We start from the raw sequence: 17,847 nt of genomic DNA on the forward strand, positions 1-17,847 counted from the left end.
ACAGGAGGTTACTCAAAATGTGGAGAGAAAGAAGGGGGTTACTCAATTTTCGGTGCAAAATAAATTTTAACACCTCTCAGATTTCACCATTGCACACGTCAATTTCTCAAAATTTTCGATTTGACGGGGGAGGGGGGCAGTTGTTAGCCGTATTCGAAGTAGCCATCAACAGGGAAAGTCTAACTTCTTTCAGCCAATGAAAGTCAAATCAAAATATATTATATGCTACTCTAGGCAAGACATTTAAGGTTTGCGTCAAAACAAGGAAGCATTTTGATCTTTTACAAAGATTTTAAGTCTGCCAGTGACGTACTCTTAAATCTGTATTGTTATAGTTCCCGACTTAACCATTTTCGAAATAAAACAAGGCTTACAGAATGATGTGCTTGCTGTAATAACGATTTATTTCAGAGTAACATTTTCACAACTTTACGATAATCGATCGGTTAGCTAAAGTAAAGGGACAAAGAAGGATTCATAATCGACACTACCTCAGATAGTGCCATGACGTATCCTGTGTTTTATATGTCAAAAGATCGGCTGAGTTTCTATGGCTACAGGGAATGGCAATGAGGGTCTGAAACAAAGAAAGAAAACAAGCGGGGATTAGAACTTTCAGAATGTGTGTTTGCTTGACTTATAAACTATTTTAGAAATTGCTGCAACAAGTATTGTACAAATATAAGAAAATTTTTAGTGATTTTTTTTTTATCTGTGGAAATATGCAAATAAGTTCGACGCCCGAGGAGCCAATGTAAGCTCGTACTCCCATCTATTTTTAAAATAGCAGTTTGTCAGAGGTTTTGGTATTTTCCTCTCTTTAATGAATGTGAATGTTTTAACCTAAATTCTCAGCACAGATGTGCAAAACCTAGAACCAAAACCTACATGTTGATGGATTTTAAGATTTAATCGTACAAAAGCATCTTTTTATTTTCATACCATATGATATCTTGTAATACACCGACTTTCTATTTTCCAACAATCGTTGTTGAATGTTTGAACCGACCATGATTGATAGAATCCACACTATCACATGATATAATCTGTTGTCTACATGAACTGGCATAACTTACACATACTAGTTTGTGCATACCTGGAATTTCACAGATAATGCCCTTTGGTCGGAAGTCGCAGTATTCATCGTCCCACAGACCGTTGTGAGAGCCCCTGAACCTGTTGAGATTCATAAACACGGCACAATTTTTAAGGGAGAATTCTGTCACGAGGTATTATACAAAGCCTCAAGTGAAGCTATAAAAACAGAAAAAGAGAGGCAGACAGACGAACAGACAGAGAGACAGAGACAGACAGACAGGCAGGAAAATAATGGAAATTGGCAGTTCATCGTATTACAATTATAAAACCACACTGCACTGAAAAATCTACTGTATTACCAGTATTTCAAATAAATAATAAGATATGCATATGGCTATCATACCATGTGGTAGATACCTGAGTACGATTTCGTAGATAAAAAGAACAAAATTATTGTTTCTGGTTTAATTGTAAAGCCGAATTTAAACTCGATGGGGAGAGAAACGATAACGGTAGATAAACGATCGCTGTGAGCGAGATTCGTCAGTGAGAATGGTTATCATAAGAATGCTTTGCTTTAATGAAGTCAATGAAATTTAATGTCTAACGTATTCTTACCAAAGCTGTACGCAATCTTGTCCCAGTGTGTTTTTCTTTGTGTTGTTGTTTGGTTCGCCCGATGCCCAGTTGCGGAAGTCGAAGTCGCAAAAAGCTCCTCCATCGCTCCAGATGAATTCGCCCTCCGTCAAGCTGTCACTAAGACCGATCCAGAAGCCGAATTTGTTAATGCATGGGCTTTGATCCATGCCATTACTAGTGATGTGGTTTCTGATAGCAGCGTCGATCCGTGGAGTACGTAACGCTGCAAGGCGACCTGGTGGTCCACCAGCCTGTACTGAAAGAGTGCTACAAAACTCAGCCGCATTCTGTTGGTATGGGTGGTCGTTAGAGTCTTGTTGGCAGTAGATTTCATACACCATGCAATCGCAACCTGCCTTTGCACAATTTTCCATCGTGAAATTGCCTGTGAAGAGCATATATGATAGCAGCAACATTACGACTCTTAAAAGCCTCATGATTGAGAAATTATAAATTCTGATGCACACATGTTATGATATGCATACTATTATTATATGCACTCTTAAAACAGACATCGTATATTAACTTACATGTAGAAAGGCTAAAAGAAAAATAACAAACATACTTTCTTAAATAATCGCTTATATAATCGCTTATATCGCTTACGTTGGCTGGCTTGATTGAAAACTTAGGAAACTACCTAAGTACTTAAACATTCGTTTATACTGGCTTTATAAATCTGACCTGCTTCCAAGAGGACAGTGGTTTACTTCCCTGTATAACGATTAGCTGCTAATCAGAAACTGACTATCGTACCGTATACGGTTTCATTTGTAACAATCAACGACGGTGCTCGGACGATAGAACGTAACACATAACGCATTTGCACAAACAGCTACATGCTTTTGATTAAATCACTAGACATCCCAGTTAAATACATCCTGATACTCCATGCCAACAAAACGCGCGTTGTCACCATAATACGATGTTACACTTCCTTTCAAATACTTATTAAAGTTTAGAAATGGCGCTAGGTATTTTGATACATAAGGCCATTCATTTTGCTAATAATGTCATATATCTTAGTTTAAATAGTGTGATCGATTAACCTAATAATGGAATATAGTAAACAGGGTGACTTACTTGGACCTTGCTACTCCGGCATGAGGTTTAAAAGGAGAAAATACTTCAATTAGTCGATTACCGTTTTATCTAGAACGACAATATGGAGTTCGAATGAATCATGGACTTTGTATTATCTGCTTAATCACTTATCTTTTTGCGTGATTTGAGAAAAAACAACGCCCTAGTGTTACTCTACCAAAACTTTGTTTTATCTTTAAAATAACAGCCTAGACAATTAACTCGACTCGACGACGCATTTGTGAGTTACATGAAGTATACAAGCAGTCTCTTCGAAATGCGAAGTGCGTGTTGTTGGTCCCATTGTAATACTTAATACTGCAAAAACGGATAAAACAATATTTAACGCTTTTTTTAAATAAAGAAGAATCACTATAATATTGGTGACGAATAGACAAAACGTGATAATCATAAAGGTCACCAGTTTTCTCAAAATGGTTTTGATTTAATAGACGATACAAATTATATTTACTCACAGCGTAACACATCGCCACACAGGCAAAGAAGGTGGCAGCAAATTTGCAAATCATTTTTGATGCAATATCTGTAGATAAAAAGAAACAGCGGCGTCAATAAGTAAAAATATACATAAAATTATTCTAAGTCCCGCAGTGAGTTCAAAACCAGACATTTTCTGTGAAATTGTGTTGCTGAACTACAATTTCTAGCAGGTGAACTACACGGGTTCAATTTTCCCTATCACGCGACGCACGGTGTTTGGCATGACATTCTCCAAAGCTGTACTTTCGATCTTTCCATTAAAAATCGACCAGAAAAGGTATACAAGAGGAATGATATTCAAAAAATACCAGGATTATGTTCTTGTACGCTGCAGAATTTCCCTCAAGCCTAGGAGTCTCAAACTACGCTGTACTATGTACGATATTCCCGTATTCCCTTTATTCCGTAAATAACCTTATATTTCATGTTATGCTGAAGGGGAAAAATTAATATAATGCTTTCAAACAATCTCTAGCAAAGAGAAATTTTATTTATTTTATTTATTTATTCAGCTTTGACATAAAGTCAGGATGAGTCGCACAGGTGACTAACACCTATAAAAAGCAACCCTCCACAAAAACACACATTTAACAAGTTACACATACAAAATTAAAAAACAGAAAAGACAAACGCAGAATAAAACAATCATAAAAAAATACAAGAAATTTCAAAACAGAACAAAACAGAGAAATTAACAGAGACGGCAATTTTTACAGTGGCACTTTCCCACCCAAGTACGAGTGTTATCAGGATAAAAATTATTGTTTAACAAACCAGTGTAATGTTTTAATAAAATAGACTTGTATGACCTAACACTCGTTGAAGATTTGCCATGAAAGGGCATAACACTACTCGAAGAAAAAGCTCTGTTAAAAACGAGTAACGAAAACATTCAGTTTTAAAAGTGGCATCTTCATGGAAGTGTCATCAGGAGATTTAAATGTGACAAACTGGCTTAAATTTAAGTCATACATACCAGTAAAACATTTAGCTAAAAAGACACAGTCATTTAATTCTCTCCTGTAGCTCAATGGGAGCAAATTCAATTTAATCATACGCTCTTTGTAATCCATCTCCTGGGGATATTCAAGAATGTATTTTGTGGCTCTCCTTTGGACACCTTCAAGATGAAGCATTGATTGCTTAGTCGAAACAGCCCATGACTGGGATGAATAATCAAATCGTTTCAAAGTCCTTTGACGACTTGCTTGTTGCTAGCTAGACTTAGTATAACTCTACTCTAGTAAACTAGTAAACTCTAGTAAACTCTACTCTTTTGCTTTATCCGACCTGCGTGTAGCGGAGATATCACGAGTCTAGAGAAGCTTCATATCGATCGCACTCGTATTGCAGATGTCTTACTTAGAGCTTGCTGAAATAACTTTATTTTACATAAGCATCTAATTAAAGTGACTGTTATTACAAGCGTTCATATTCAGAAGATTGAGGCTAACTTCTCGAAAAAAATTAAATGGGGATCTAATAATTTGATCTTAGTCCGCTTCACAAACCGAAAAAACATCTTGCATAAGTCCTTACTTTATGCAGCATAAAAGATGAATGAATTTGAGCAATACTTGGTCTGACGTGTACACTCAGTACCAAATTGAATACAGAATCAATATACAATGACTGAATCTGAAACATGAAAGATTCACGGCATTGAGAAGACTACACTTTGAAAAGTGTTGCGCAGAAATGCCTCACTAAAAGCTTGCTGAAATGACTTAATTTTACATAAGCACATGAATAAACCACCATACTTGCAAGTATAAATATTGGGTAAATTGAGGCTAAATTCTGGAAAAAAAATTAATTGGGGATCAAACATTTTGATCTAAGTCCACTCCATCGAAGAGAAAACGAAGGCATTAAGTCCTTGCAATGAGCAGATAAAAGATTCGCGGCACAGGAAAACTACACTTTGAAAAATTCATCTCACAGCCAATGTTAATAACAAATGACAAATATCGTAAGAGGTTTACTTACCAGTCTCAGCAGTTACACTAGTGGTAGAGCTTGGCTTCAGTGATGCTTCTTGTGTTCACTACACCTGCTTATATAGAAAAAAGAGGCGGGGTGTATCCGACGTTGCGTCAGTCAAAAATCAAAATAAGGGCTTAGTTTGTATTTTTTTATAAATTGAAACCTTAATTTTTGCCTATCAACAGTTTTCTATGAAAAACTATCAAAATAAACATCTGTTTCAGACTTTGTCTATACCTCTTTCCGTCCGAAATCAAATAAACATGTCAAAATTAAATGTTTTGCACATTGTGTAAAATCACTTTCGTCTTGCGGAAAGAAAAATATTGAGATGTAAATGCGGTATGACCAACTCGTTATGATCTACTGTTGTATTGTTCATACCACCTGGCTAATGGTAAAATTTGTTGTATATGACAATATTCCAGCTTCTTTACTATGTGAATATATTTACTATCCATATGTGTTTTTTGACTGTCAAGGTAATTACGTTCTTTTCGTGAACGTGTGTTTACTTCTATTTCTCAAATCGTAGAAATTAAGACGTGTTGGAATGGCGAAAAGCCCAAAAGACTTCAAGAAAGAGGTAAGTATATTGAAATCTGTTGAACTTTTTGTGCTTGTAACAAGGCGTTCGCTGGTAACACTGGCATTAATACAGCCTGTCTTATTATTCCATTTTGTTTTGGTATGTCCAGTAATTTTAGCATTTTGCAAAGTGCTTTGCCAATAACAGGGAAAGATCATATCCTTTATATACTTGTTAGTTCATCTCTTCTGTGAAGTAAAATGAGAAGTATGGTTCTTGTAAACGCTAAATTCTACCATATTTTAAATATTTACATAGTCAGGGTGAGATAGCCATTGTTTTAAGTCGTACATTTTAATACGATTATATTTTAATAAATGTAGCTGTCCTTCAAGCTGAAAAAGTGACGAGTGATGGTTCATCTTAAGAGCGTGCTCTGCATGAACACTTTAAAGATTTTAAATCATGAAAGTTTGATATCATATCAGTACATTGCAAAAAGAAACACACTTTACGTATAAGGAGGTAGCGAGTTGGATAAGTCTCTTGCGACTTTTTATTGGGTTGAAAAATCGAAGCGGTTTCGTTTATGTTTTCCTATACAGTAAATGCAAATCTACTTCCAATGTTGATTAATATTTGGAAATATTTGACACGTATTAATGTATTATGCGCCTCGAAAGATAAGGACTTAGACTTTTTGCTCAAACTTTCCTGAATGAAACGTTCAACCATTCTCTTACCAAATCAACAATAAAAGTAAGCGGGTCTCCGTGTAAAGTTTGGAACTAGCGAAAAATTACCAAATATTTTGCGATATTTGAAATTTAAAAAGGCAAATATTCCTCTGCTAACTCTATAGGGGAATAATGTTTTACCGAAAAGAAGCCGATGACAGTTTTTCTTTCTCCTAGGGCTTTAAATTGAGACCCCACAAGTGGTAGGTCAGAACACAACAGACTTTTAGAAATTTGAGAGTCCGAAAATCTGTCCCCGAGGTATGTTGTACCTGAAAACATGATACACATCAATATATACTCCTAATATAGAGTAACCTGTATGCTCTTCCTGATTGATTGATGGTGCAAGTAGCCTTCCTAAAAATAGAATGATTACTTCTTGTCTTTCTTTGCTGCTGGCTTCTCTGGTTTGGAAGCCTTCTTTGAATTTATTTTCAGCTGTGACTTTCTAACCAGTGGCTTTCTTGGCTTTTTTTGCTTTAAGTCTTGTAGGCCTTCTTTGACATCTTGGTTCCTCTATATACATATATATCAAACTAAATCTGATGATTGTAGGATGCATGAAACTTAGGTAACATTAATCTTATTTTCCTTCATTTTCATAATTTATTCAGGTAAACCAATGGGCATAAAACACATTTGCAGGCACCTTAGGATAGTATAAAAACAACATATAGATGATGATTATCAAAAAAAGCAATACAGATACTGACATCACAATCAAACAAACATATAAATAAAAATAATTCAGGTAAATTAGTGAAAGCACGCACTCTAAGCAGTACACGCCGGAATTTGGAAGCAGAACAAAAAAATCAATTTTGGATCAGCTTTAAAAACGTCATTTAGAGTTGTTACACATCTTAAAACGTAGGAATATTTTCTCAGATTAATTCTAGATGCGCTTACTAGGAAAATAAAATTCTTACGCAGCTGTCTGCTCGGTAATACCGAGCTGACAGCTGCGCAGAAAAGATGCTTTGTACAAAATGGATGGACTTTCATATTGTGCATTGACCAGTTCGTAAATAGGAGCGTTTTAAAATTAAACGCCTCCTCACCAGTGGAGGAAGCTTACACCTGGTACATAAATACTTGTAATCTGCTGAAATATATTGCACACTTGATTAAAAACATAGAATTATACATTTTTGTTACACACTATCGATTATATCAGTTTGTGTTACTTGCCATTTACTGCGTACAACACTGTGGCATTCCAGACGACTTCTCACGTGGCTCACATACAACTACCTTTAGTGTAGAAATATTTGAAAAAATAGCACAAGGTATGCCTAACCCATTATTCTAAAAGCTTTCCTAGCAATACCATCAATATGAGTATCAAAACACATCTGCGAAGTAAGAAGATTCCAACGCTATGAACACGAAGAGAGAGAGAGAGAGAGAGAGAGAGAGAGAGAGAGAGAGAGAGAGAGATACTAAAATACTAAAATGGTATCGTGATAGAATTATAAACATATGCATTTAATCACCTTACCAGGTAAAGTATCATCAAATTTCAGTCGTTCGTGCACGGAGAGATTGTTAGAATAAAATTACTTACTGAAAGAGTTCACAGTTAGTAATGCAGATGCTCTGTGATACTTTAATACTAAGGAAACATAAATTGGGGTTTGTTTTCTTGTTATTTCTATGTATCAAGTACACTTTTCCTTACTTTTGTCGATGCGATGCGTCTGTATTTTGGGCCTCAGTGTTGTGAAGAAGTAGCGAATGAAATTAAGGCAAATTACCTGGCTCGCTGTTGAATCTCCTTTTTACATATATAGGTATATAGTCGAGTTGTCTTCATCACCACCCACTTTTCAAGAAGAGATGGCAAACAAGGTTGCGAGTTCGAATCCGATTTTCAAACAACTTGCAGTATTACTTGATTTTCTCGGGGACCAGCATCCTCTTTTCTTTGGAACGGCACCACATACTGAGATGTGATATTTTTTTTTATTGTAACGTGAGTGACATAATTGATTAATGAATAAATTTTAGCTATGATTTCTGACATAATACAACTGTTCATGCATACTCATGAAGCATACACAAATTAGCGTGATTCGAAATAATTGATCATTTTAAAATCGCTTTGATATATTAACTTTTGGCTTGCCTGATACACAGTTATGGCGGTTACAACGTGCCAAAAACACAGAGTTTTTACAAAGACCAAGAAATAGGACCACATTACCCGCATACTTATGCAGCTTCAGTGGCTTCCAGTACATCATCGCATTGTATACAAACTTTTGCTGATTACCTACAAAGCCCGGAATATACAAGCTCCACAATATCTCAGGAATTGTATAACACCTTGTGTCTCATCACCTGTTCTTCGCTGATCTAGTAATGTCTTCTGCACAAACCTAGGTGGTATCTAACTTCCAATGGTCGCTGCTCCTTCTCTGCAGCAGATCCTATTCTTTATATCTCTTTGCCCCTTAACAAAATGCCTCTCCTAATGTCAACATTTTCATAAGACGCTTAAAAACATATCTTACAGAGAGAATTTTCATTGTAACTCTAAGTGCCACTGAGCATTGTTTAACTTTGGATATTTGGCGCTTTACATATTTGTCCATTGATAGATAGATAGAAACAGCTTTTCGTAGCTAAATATTTTGGCGTACTTTAACTATATCGTTTCTGTACCCGAGCAATACAAGAGAGAAACTCTGATTCCATGCGTGAATTCAGTTGTTCCGTTAGTCAAGGCAATATTTTGCTTACTGTCAGGTTTCTGTTAAGTCGGTGTGAAAATGACGACATAACAGGTCACGTCTATATCACGCCGTAGTAAATAACATAACAATTAAAGCACTGTCACACTAGTACATAATTTATAGTTCCATTATCCCCTCCCGCCTCCTCCACAGAAAAACGAACCGTGTAGTCATTTTATCATACAACCAAACCCTGCATATTTGAACAAAATTTTATGTAATGGACGGCTCGCACGCCTCCGAACAACATTAACTTACAGTTACATCTATGGAACGCCGTAGCTATCATAAATGCATTTTAAACATATTCTCTTTCCCATTTTCAGAACTTGTTTCGCATTTTTAGAACATGTTAGGCATTACTCTCACGTCACTCTGCATTAAGATTATCATTTTAGGCATTTGCAATAACATTACTGACATTCAACTGATCGTGTAAGGCATTTCAAACAATGTTATAGGCATTGAAATTATCATTTTAGGCATTTGCAATAACATTACTGACATTCAACTGATCGTGTAAGGCATTTCAAACAATGTTATAGGCATTGAAATTATCATTTTAGGCATTTGCAATAACATTACTGACATTCAACTGATCGTGTAAGGCATTTCAAACAATGTTATAGGCATTGAAATTATCATTTTAGGCATTTGCAATAACATTACTGACATTTAAATGATCGTGTTAGGCATTTCAAACAATGTTATAGACAATTAAGGTGATTGTTGAAGGCACTCGATTGTTCACTTTCGGCATTTGCAATACTGTTATAGTACTGTGCGGGCGCTGTTCTGTTATTTTAGATTGACCAACTCATTACCATGTCAATAGTAGGCTTGCACAATACAGTCAAAGTCATTCAGCTCATCGTCTTAGGCATTTTCATCATTGTAGAGCCCATTTGTGAGGGCGCTGTTCTCAACTCCGAGTCTGCGCAATAGGTCCAATCAACAGAGCGCTCCCGCGAATTCCGCGCACTTTTAACCCACTTTTACTACTATCGTCTCCAACGGGCATTCGTATGATATTGTACGCATTGAGCTCAAACTTTTCGCCATGGCCATGCAACGAATCCTCGAACAAATGTCTCTCAGTACTTTGGCTTCGATTTTGAAGCTGAGCGAATCGATCCAACGCTTGTTCCATCTATGAGTGAGGGCCAACTCATGCGACTGGGAGTCGGCACAATGGGTCTCCAGCTACGTCATAAACAGTTATGTCAGGCGTATATTCAAGCAGAAACACAGGAAAGTGAAGGTGACGCCGCCGTGTAATAAAGGGAAAGTGGCCTCACACATCAGCCATCTCGTCTTGTATGTGCTTTGGTGTGTTTAGTGTCTGAGTTGTGTTTTGGCTGTTAGTGTGGAAATTAACAAACGAGTCGTTAATTTTAAAATAAGCCATGGCGAGACGTGGGCGCAGTCAGATGTGTCCTTGACAGCGGTGACTCTTTTTTATCCCCACGTTTCGAAACCAGAGCGGTCTCTTCCTCAGTCGCCTAAGATATGTGCATATCTTTTTTGTTTTATGTCATGTCGATATTGTTGATCTCCTGTGCTTCTAGCAGTGAAGCCAGAATGCTTATGTTTGGATCGTAATGTGTTCGTTCGTTCATTGACTTGTTTCTAATGCAATGGTTTTTAGCCTTAAAAAGAGTGTGTCGCGTATGTTCGTATTTCTTTGTAAGCGATGATCGGTTGTTTAGGAAATAAATTCCTTAATGTTTCGTCCTTTTCTATGTGATCCCAGTTTTCACACAGAGCTAGTTTGATAGCTTGTGTCTTTATGTATGGGCTATGTCTTGTTGTGAACACAAGTGTGTTTTTCGTTCTGTTTTTTGTTCGCTGGTGTTGTAATTGCGTAATTCTGGTGGCGAACTTTTTTGTGATGTAATTCTAGAGATTTCATCCTGTTTGAAGCCACGTTCAACTAATCTTGCATTGAATGAATTGACTTTAGCACTAAAGTCTTTCTCATTGTTGCAAGTTCTGATGTACCTTAGTGTTTCGCCTTTGATCAGGCCTTTAAAGGTAGATTTTGGATGGCATGATGTTCTATGTAGGAATTGAAACGTATCTGTGGTTTTCGTGTGCGTTCTTATGTCCAGTATTTTCTCACTGTTATGTCGTTGACCTTTGTATACCACAAGATCGAGATCGAGATACCACAAGATGTCCCTCAAAAGTATCAATTACGTCCCCAAGGTTATGAGAGGCAAGAATCTCCGCCATAGTCTTCATTTTGAATAGATATTAGTATCAGTTCAGGTCTAGGTCAGTACAGTGAGCTTACACTTGCTGTGAAAGCAATGCATTATTGGAAAATCATTTATATTCTTTTCATGTGACTTACATGTGGTGATTCCTGTCACAAAATAAAGTATCAACTATGTGAAAGCCTAAAAGAAGATATTTCATACGTTTTTGTTAGTTGATCTGATCATTTTTCGCGAATGACTCATTTGGGTTCAGAGGTCACTCGGAAAATAGAATCATTTGAGGTAAGAGGTCATCCCTCCTTGAAAAAAGATACTTCAACGGAATGTTAAAAATACCAACCATGATGTCATACTTGTATGCAAAGCTATTGCCAAGGCCAGTATTGCTAATGCCTAAGATAAATGGCGAAGTGTCTATGGTAACTTTTACATTATTACAAATACCTGTCATAATAGATGAAACGCCTTAAAAATCTCGCTGATTCTTAAAATCATTACTTAGTACATGACTCCAACGTTTGTAAAGTGGTAAAATAATTAATTAAAAGCCTATCAAATTGTTAAATGTTCGTAAAATGACCAAATAAATGCCTCAAAAATCAGTCACAAGGATATTACAGTAATAAAAATGCTTACAATTTTTAAAAAATGGTTATATCAGTGTTTGAAATGCCTAAAATAACAAACTGAATGCATTTAACAGTCAACTAAATTTTCTGTAACATTTATGAAAATGCCAATATAAATAACTGAATGCCTACAAAGCTATTGTGAATGCCTATCATGATTAACTAAATGCAAATGATGTTGCTTAAAATGCCAAACATAATCAACTAAATGCGAATGATGTTTTGCAAATGCTTAACATGATTAACTGAATGCGAATAATGTCATTGCAAATGCCTTACATGACCATCTCAATGCTTAATACCGTAAGAGTAATGCCTAGCATGATTAACTGGATGCGTACAAAGGTATTGCAAATGCCTAACATGATAGTATTGAATCCTATAACGTTTTTGTAAATGTCAAATGTTCATCTCAATACATAGTGACGTGGAGTAATGCCTAGCATATTATGAAGATGCGAATCATGTTCTGAAATTGTAAAATATAATATGCTTAAAATGCATTTATGACAGCTACGGCGTTCCATATACATCAGTCGGCGTCGGATTTCACTCAAAAATTCACGGTTGGAAACGACAAATTTAGAAATCTGTCAAAATGTCCCAAGTAGATTCAATTTGACCCTGTCTCTTTATTAATGTTTCTCTCTAGACCTTGCTGTCTGGTTCTTTACGAGGTAAGGCATTTATGTCCCATATGTTGCTGCATCTTTGTTCATTTGTTAGCCTCCCGGAGAATCTGAAATGTTGTCCCATCTGTCTCTGTTAGTTTTGTTAGTCAGCGATTTTTTTTGTACTAACTCGCAGTAAATTACAAACAGAAGATGATGTGCCGGGTGGCTTTACACTTATCGAATGTAGCTCTTTTAAACATACAAATGACAAAAATCGGAATGATTCATGCAATGTCGTTTGACATCTATTTAGTAGACAAAGTGATGCATATGTTTTTATTATATCTGGATTTCACTCGACACCATTATTTGTTAGTTTTTTAACCTCTCTCAGTTTGCCTTTTAGGTTTTACTTTTTTACTTGCAATTTAAATTTGTATTTTTATTATCCCGTAAGGTATTAAACGTTTTCACTTATTTGAGTCGCAAATTTTACTTTGTTCCTTTTGGAGTTGTTCAGTTCTTTGACAGTAATTGATTTGTAACATTTTTCCTGTATTTTCCCGCATCCAATTTACTTGTCGTAAAATCTTCGTTGTATTTTATTTATTTCCATTAGTGTAACGCTGAAGAAGGCAGTCTGTGCACTGCCGAAACATTAGTTGAATTAAGATTACTTTCTTGAAGACGGGAACTCTGGTCGAGCACACTTCTTTCTCTAGCATTTAATCATGTTTTGTGTGCTCCCTAATTCCACGGCTGGCTCTCCTTTTCGGACTCTACGATTGTGTTTCAATTCTTCATTCCACCCTAGCATCTGAAGGAGACGTCACGTCTATGAAAGCTTATGCTCCAGTAACATTTAGTTGATCATAGCCTTCTACCAAATCTTAGATTATTTTGTATTGTAGATCAACAGGTCTTTTGTTCTTGATTTGTTACTGTTTTTAGCTTTGCTGTTAGCGACGCGAACTTTTCTAATAGGTGAATGTGTGGCATCGTCCTCAAATTTTTACATCCCAAGCTTTTTCTTCCAAACGGCCAGTACGATTCCTTTAATATTTGGAGCATAGGTTTCCAGTGATTGCCCTAATCATATATGTTCAAGTTATGGAATGCACTGTCTTCAGAAATTCGTTGTGCCAGAAATGTTACTTCTTTTAAACGTTGTTTGAAGACCCATCTTTTTACTAAGTTTTACTCGTAATTGTAGTTTTTTGAGTTTTTAGCTGTTTTTGCATCTTTAAAATACTTGTGTTCATCGCACTGATACGTTTGTGGAGTGCGTTTTTTAAGAATTAAATATTATAATTATTATTATTATTATGAAACACGCAAATTTGTATTTTTGAGGCTAATTCTGCTATTTTTTGGCAAAAATCTTCTTCTCCTTTACTGGTGGTTCGACGTCTTCAATATTTGGTAAACATGTCCCTCAGAATGACCTTCGTCAAATTTTTGCTAGTTGATGAAATATTCAAATTTTTATTTTTCATGGCAATTTTTGTCGTTTTGGTCAAAATCTTTAAAAATCTTCTTCAAAACTGCTATTTGAACAGCTTTAATATTTGGGACATAAATCTCTGCGGATAGCTTTTTTCAGATTGTTCAAATTATGCAGAAATATGCTAATTTGTATTTTTGAGACATAAAAGACATTTCAGACATTTTTAAGACATGAGGAATTATCAGAATGTGATATATATTCAAGTTATGATGAAATCTGCAATTTTTACCATTTTATATCTTAAAATTCTTATAGCTTTGATATTTGCCACACATGTTCTTTGGGATGATCTTAATTTCATATGTCCAAATCATTGTGAAATCTTCAATTGCGTATTTTTGCAGCTATTTCCCCATTCTCTGAGGCCATCCTGAAGTGAGCTGTCAGAGGTCTTATACATAACACTGTGAGCTCTTTCGACGTCTAAGTAGCTTGTTGTATTGCTATATTGGTGTTCAAATGGCTAGCATTTAGGTTGTTGCCATTGGCTTCAGTCTGCAGTTTTCTTTGTCAAGTAAAGTTTACTAAGGACTGAAGTTTCCAGGTTCAACAGCACACAGAACACAATTTATGAAACGAAGTCAAAATTAGTAAATGTGTTTTTAATTTCTAAAAAGTAGATTTTTGAAATGTCACTGATTTATTCAGGGTTAATTTATTACATACAAACATACCTTCTCGTTCATGAAGGACTTTGTTGGACAAGGAAATAGGTTTTACACTGCCAAGAACCCCTTTACCCACGGCGTTCATACGTTCAAAAAGTGTTACAGCCCTTTGAACGCGTAAATGCGTTTAATTTTTTGAACACATTTCATAAGCAACGTGTGTTCAAATATTGAACACCATGGTGTTCAATATAATTTGTGATGAACACATTACGTTCAAAATCTACACACGTGTGTTCAAAAATTGAACGTTGGTTGAACACGTAGTGTTAAATTTCTGAACGTCTAGACGCGTTCAAAAAGTGTTACAAAAAGGCGTTAAATTGGTGTTCTATCCTTGAACACTTCACTTAAAAGTATACATTAAAACAGAAGGATGCAACTAAAAATTTTAAATGTAACTCAAGACTAGGTAACTGGAAAAAGGAGATTATAAATCTGTAATTGTTATCAGAATAATCCATGGCATTCTTCCAAGACAGATATTCAATAAACTTGCTTTGAACACGTTCAATTTTATCAGTCAAATATTTTTTGATGTGGGGGCCGTATTTGAGTGGCATACACCAAATTTGGCATAACAATAGTGGTACTAAATGTTCTTATAAAGTTTTAATGGTCTAAAAATTCTGAGAAGTCATCCAAAGAAAACATAACAGTTTGAAAGCCTTGACGATTATATGATCGTGTGAGTAGTATGAGATTGTATGTTAGGTATTCTCCCTGATCTTTAACCGTAGCAAATCTACAAAATGCGAAATCGTTAAGTGTATAGTCATGTAAAATTAGTGTTTTCTTCAACGTCAATGATATTATCAGACATTTTTTATAAATAAATTTTAGTTTCCATATTTTAAAGCAATTTTCAATATTATTAAGATCATTTTGTAATCTTTCACAACCTGATGTACACTTGATACGGTGATGCAACCTGGAGTCATCAGCCTAAATATACATTGAAGTGGAGGTTACCATTGTACTGAGATCGTTTAAGAAAGGTCCTAGATGACATCCCCGATGGTCACCAGTTGTAACGATGCGCCAGTGCGAAAACTGACCATTTCGGGTAACTCTGTTGTAAGTATGACTCAGTCCCCCTAAGAATTTTACCAGTAACACCATACTATGTCAATTTATGAAGCAGCAGAGGATTGCTGACACTGAATCCAGATATATTGAGTCTACCTGTCAGCGTTTGTTCATGAAATTTGCAATGAAGTCAATATACGAAACTGGATTTGTAGTAGCACGCCCCGCAATTTTCCATGCTGATGATTACTAACAGAATTTTGAACATGGTTATAGAAATGTGGCAAGTTCAGCTTTGAAAACTGAAGATTACTTTGTAACGCTTCTTTGCGGCTGAGTGCTCATGAAAAGTTGTGTGTGGCACGACATAAATTAACCAAGAATACATAAAAGCAACTTCAAATTTCCCAGCTTCTGCTCTGAAACAAGCACCTTTTTTCAGTATTTTCCCTGTGCTAGATACATCCTTTCATAAAAGATAGTCAAGTAAGGGGATTCTGATGTTTCGACAGTCACATCACGCACTGTAAAGCACCGAGGTTTTGATTCTGGAAAAATATTAAAGCACGGACTTTAATTGTTAATTGAATAATTCCATTGTCGAAAACTGACATTATGAACATCTGTCCAAGACTGATTTATAATACCGTCTGTCTGCGTAAATAGACATTCATTTTGTTATACATTCTGTCAAACATTTTCTTGGTGACAAGGAAAACCATTAGCGGTAAATGGCGACACCAAGACAAAGTAATCAACATCAAAAGGTCACCTATTGTCGCATTCGTTGATACCACATTGCAAATCCAAATATCCTTGCTTTAGACATTTGTCTGGCTCATTTGTGGTACCTTCTGTTGTAGAATACACGTCATGTCAACCAGTTCCGTATGTTCATGTGTTTGTAAAACGACAATGAGAAATAGGAACCAACGTATGAATCGAGAATGTCTAATTCAACAAAGTGGTAGTAGTACTTTGGTGTAAGTGATGTAAATAAAGAGAGATTAATGATTAAAAGCAAAAGATGTGAAAAAATCTTCAGGGGCAAGAAGATACGGATAGTTTTCAATCGGATTCGAACCCACAACATACGGCATCAGTCGCCTAGCTGAGAGGCCGCAGACAGAACCACTCGGCTAAATCTCCACTCCCATAAAAGAGTGGTTCAATAGCCGGCTAAGTTGTTACATTTTTCTGACTGAGACCGCTCAACACGTTGTAGAGTTCGTGAAGCACTCACGCACGCATGCTCACTATCATACATCGCACATACACACTTTATCGAAGCGAAGAAACGAATTTCATCGCTTTTAACTGAGTTACAGTCCGTCAGCGTTCACAAGTATTGTCTATTCTTATCAAACTTCCTTCACGACTTATTTTGTATGCTGAGTGGACAACGTGCAGCATTGGTCCTGATTTCTTCAACAAATGTCTGACAATAGGTTACGTAACCTTACGTAACTGAGACAGAGATGGCAGGTATGGAGATCGGCTCCGCGTAATTTCTTGAAATAGCAGTTTGTGTTTTGGGACTCAAGTAAGCTTTCAACATAGATGCATTGATAACACACAGCTGGCCTTTTTGAAACAAGATGGGTGTAGGTCTTGAGCAGTATCGAGCTAAAATTGGCGGATTTGCCGGTGGCGACCCAGACAGGCAGAGGAAAGTACCCAAGATGGCCGCCCTCGTCATACCTTTGTTGAACAGCCAGGTGTCACTCTCCATCAAGCTCTGTCTGGTTAGCCTGCTAGTCATTGCTGGAAATGTTGAGAGAAATCCCGGACCCATACTAAGGTCAGCAGGTACAACTACTGGTCCAGGAACGGAACTGGCTACAAGGCCGATATTACAGGTATCGATGAGAAACTTGACAGACTAATAACGGAATCTCAGCACATACACGAAAAGTTAGAAGTA

General features: G+C 36.3%; 1 protein-coding gene across 2 annotated transcripts; it reads right to left on the reverse strand.

Moving 5' to 3' along the window:
* Positions 1–383: 383 nt before the first annotated feature.
* LOC139122426 (lectin BRA-3-like) lies at positions 384–5,341 on the reverse strand. Of its 2 annotated transcripts, XM_070687806.1 has the most exons (6): positions 5,251–5,341; positions 3,237–3,304; positions 2,761–2,770; positions 1,657–2,062; positions 1,097–1,176; positions 384–577 (listed from the first exon to the last, which is right to left on the reverse strand). In XM_070687806.1, exons 2-6 carry the CDS (start codon positions 3,288–3,290, stop codon positions 555–557), a joined length of 573 nt encoding a protein of 190 aa, XP_070543907.1. In that variant the 5' UTR covers positions 3,291–3,304; positions 5,251–5,341; the 3' UTR covers positions 384–554. The 2 variants fall into 2 exon arrangements, with proteins under 2 accessions (XP_070543907.1, XP_070543912.1); XM_070687811.1 differs by lacking the exon at positions 2,761–2,770 and having other exon boundaries at positions 3,233–3,304.
* Positions 5,342–17,847: the final 12,506 nt, after the last annotated feature.

This window comes from Ptychodera flava, chromosome 2 (genome assembly GCF_041260155.1).
Source record: "Ptychodera flava strain L36383 chromosome 2, AS_Pfla_20210202, whole genome shotgun sequence".
Classification (NCBI taxonomy): domain Eukaryota; kingdom Metazoa; phylum Hemichordata; class Enteropneusta; family Ptychoderidae; genus Ptychodera; species Ptychodera flava.

What these genes read in the sequence shown, in the direction of transcription:
- LOC139122426 (XM_070687806.1), bottom strand. Translation starts at nt 3,290, where the DNA reads ATGATTTGCAAATTTGCTGCCACCTTCTTTGCCTGTGTGGCGATGTGT. An exon ending in CAAGATTGCGTACAGCTTTG is followed by an intron (nt 1,177 to 1,656) that starts GTAAGAATACGT and finishes GAATCTCAACAG; the next exon opens with GTTCAGGGGCTCTCACAACG. An exon ending in CATTATCTGTGAAATTCCAG is followed by an intron (nt 578 to 1,096) that starts GTATGCACAAAC and finishes TCTTTGTTTCAG; the next exon opens with ACCCTCATTGCCATTCCCTG.